The sequence below is a fragment of the Papaver somniferum genome, unplaced genomic scaffold (assembly GCF_003573695.1).
Source record: "Papaver somniferum cultivar HN1 unplaced genomic scaffold, ASM357369v1 unplaced-scaffold_27922, whole genome shotgun sequence".
In the NCBI taxonomy this organism is placed as follows: Eukaryota; Viridiplantae; Streptophyta; class Magnoliopsida; order Ranunculales; family Papaveraceae; genus Papaver; species Papaver somniferum.
Window position 1 is genome coordinate 1 of NW_020638733.1, and position 552 is coordinate 552.

The following is a 552-nucleotide window of genomic DNA, read 5'->3' on the forward strand; positions in this document are numbered from 1 at the left end:
AGTAAAATAAGGTCGAAAATCAACACTACATAAAAGTGGAGCAACTACACTAACAAGACCTGCAACTGCTTCACAACACTGGGGCGGGGTCGGTGCTATTATAAGAATGGGTTCTCCAATAATCAGAAGCTCCCAAAGGACCCAGAGCTGCAACAGAATTCCCCTAAATGTACCAAAAATATCTGCATCATGAAACAAACCCTGCGGAACTGACTGATTTGTAGGAAGAAATGGAGCCATTGAGGAGGCAGACTCATCGGAAAAGAACCCATTTTCCAACTGCAAGCTATGAGCAGGCGGAAGGTTCACTTTCAATGAAGCATTGCCTATGGGAAGCTCCATTAGTTTGCCAAGTATCGGAGCAGGCCACATTGAAACATAAGAAGCCATATGTTCTAGAGCTTTCTTACCAATGTCAAAAAATAAGGGACCCAAGATTTGTAAGACCGGCCTGAACACACTTGAGTAAGGACTGTGCGATAAGATTACAACAGATTTCTGTTCCCCACCTCGCTTTAATCTCTCATCATGTCTCTGCCTATTAAATACATA

At 42.9% G+C, this 552-nt stretch overlaps 1 protein-coding gene across 1 annotated transcript in view; it reads right to left on the reverse strand.

Annotated features, from left to right (window-relative positions):
* Positions 1–6: 6 nt before the first annotated feature.
* The window catches only part of LOC113341261 (protein DENND6 homolog), a gene marked incomplete at both ends in the record, with an annotated part of 986 nt that continues 440 nt past the window's right edge, over positions 7–552 (reverse strand). The window contains one exon of the mRNA XM_026586205.1: positions 7–538. Within this exon, the coding sequence (XP_026441990.1) occupies positions 7–538 (532 nt within the window). The remainder of the gene's footprint in view (positions 539–552) is intronic.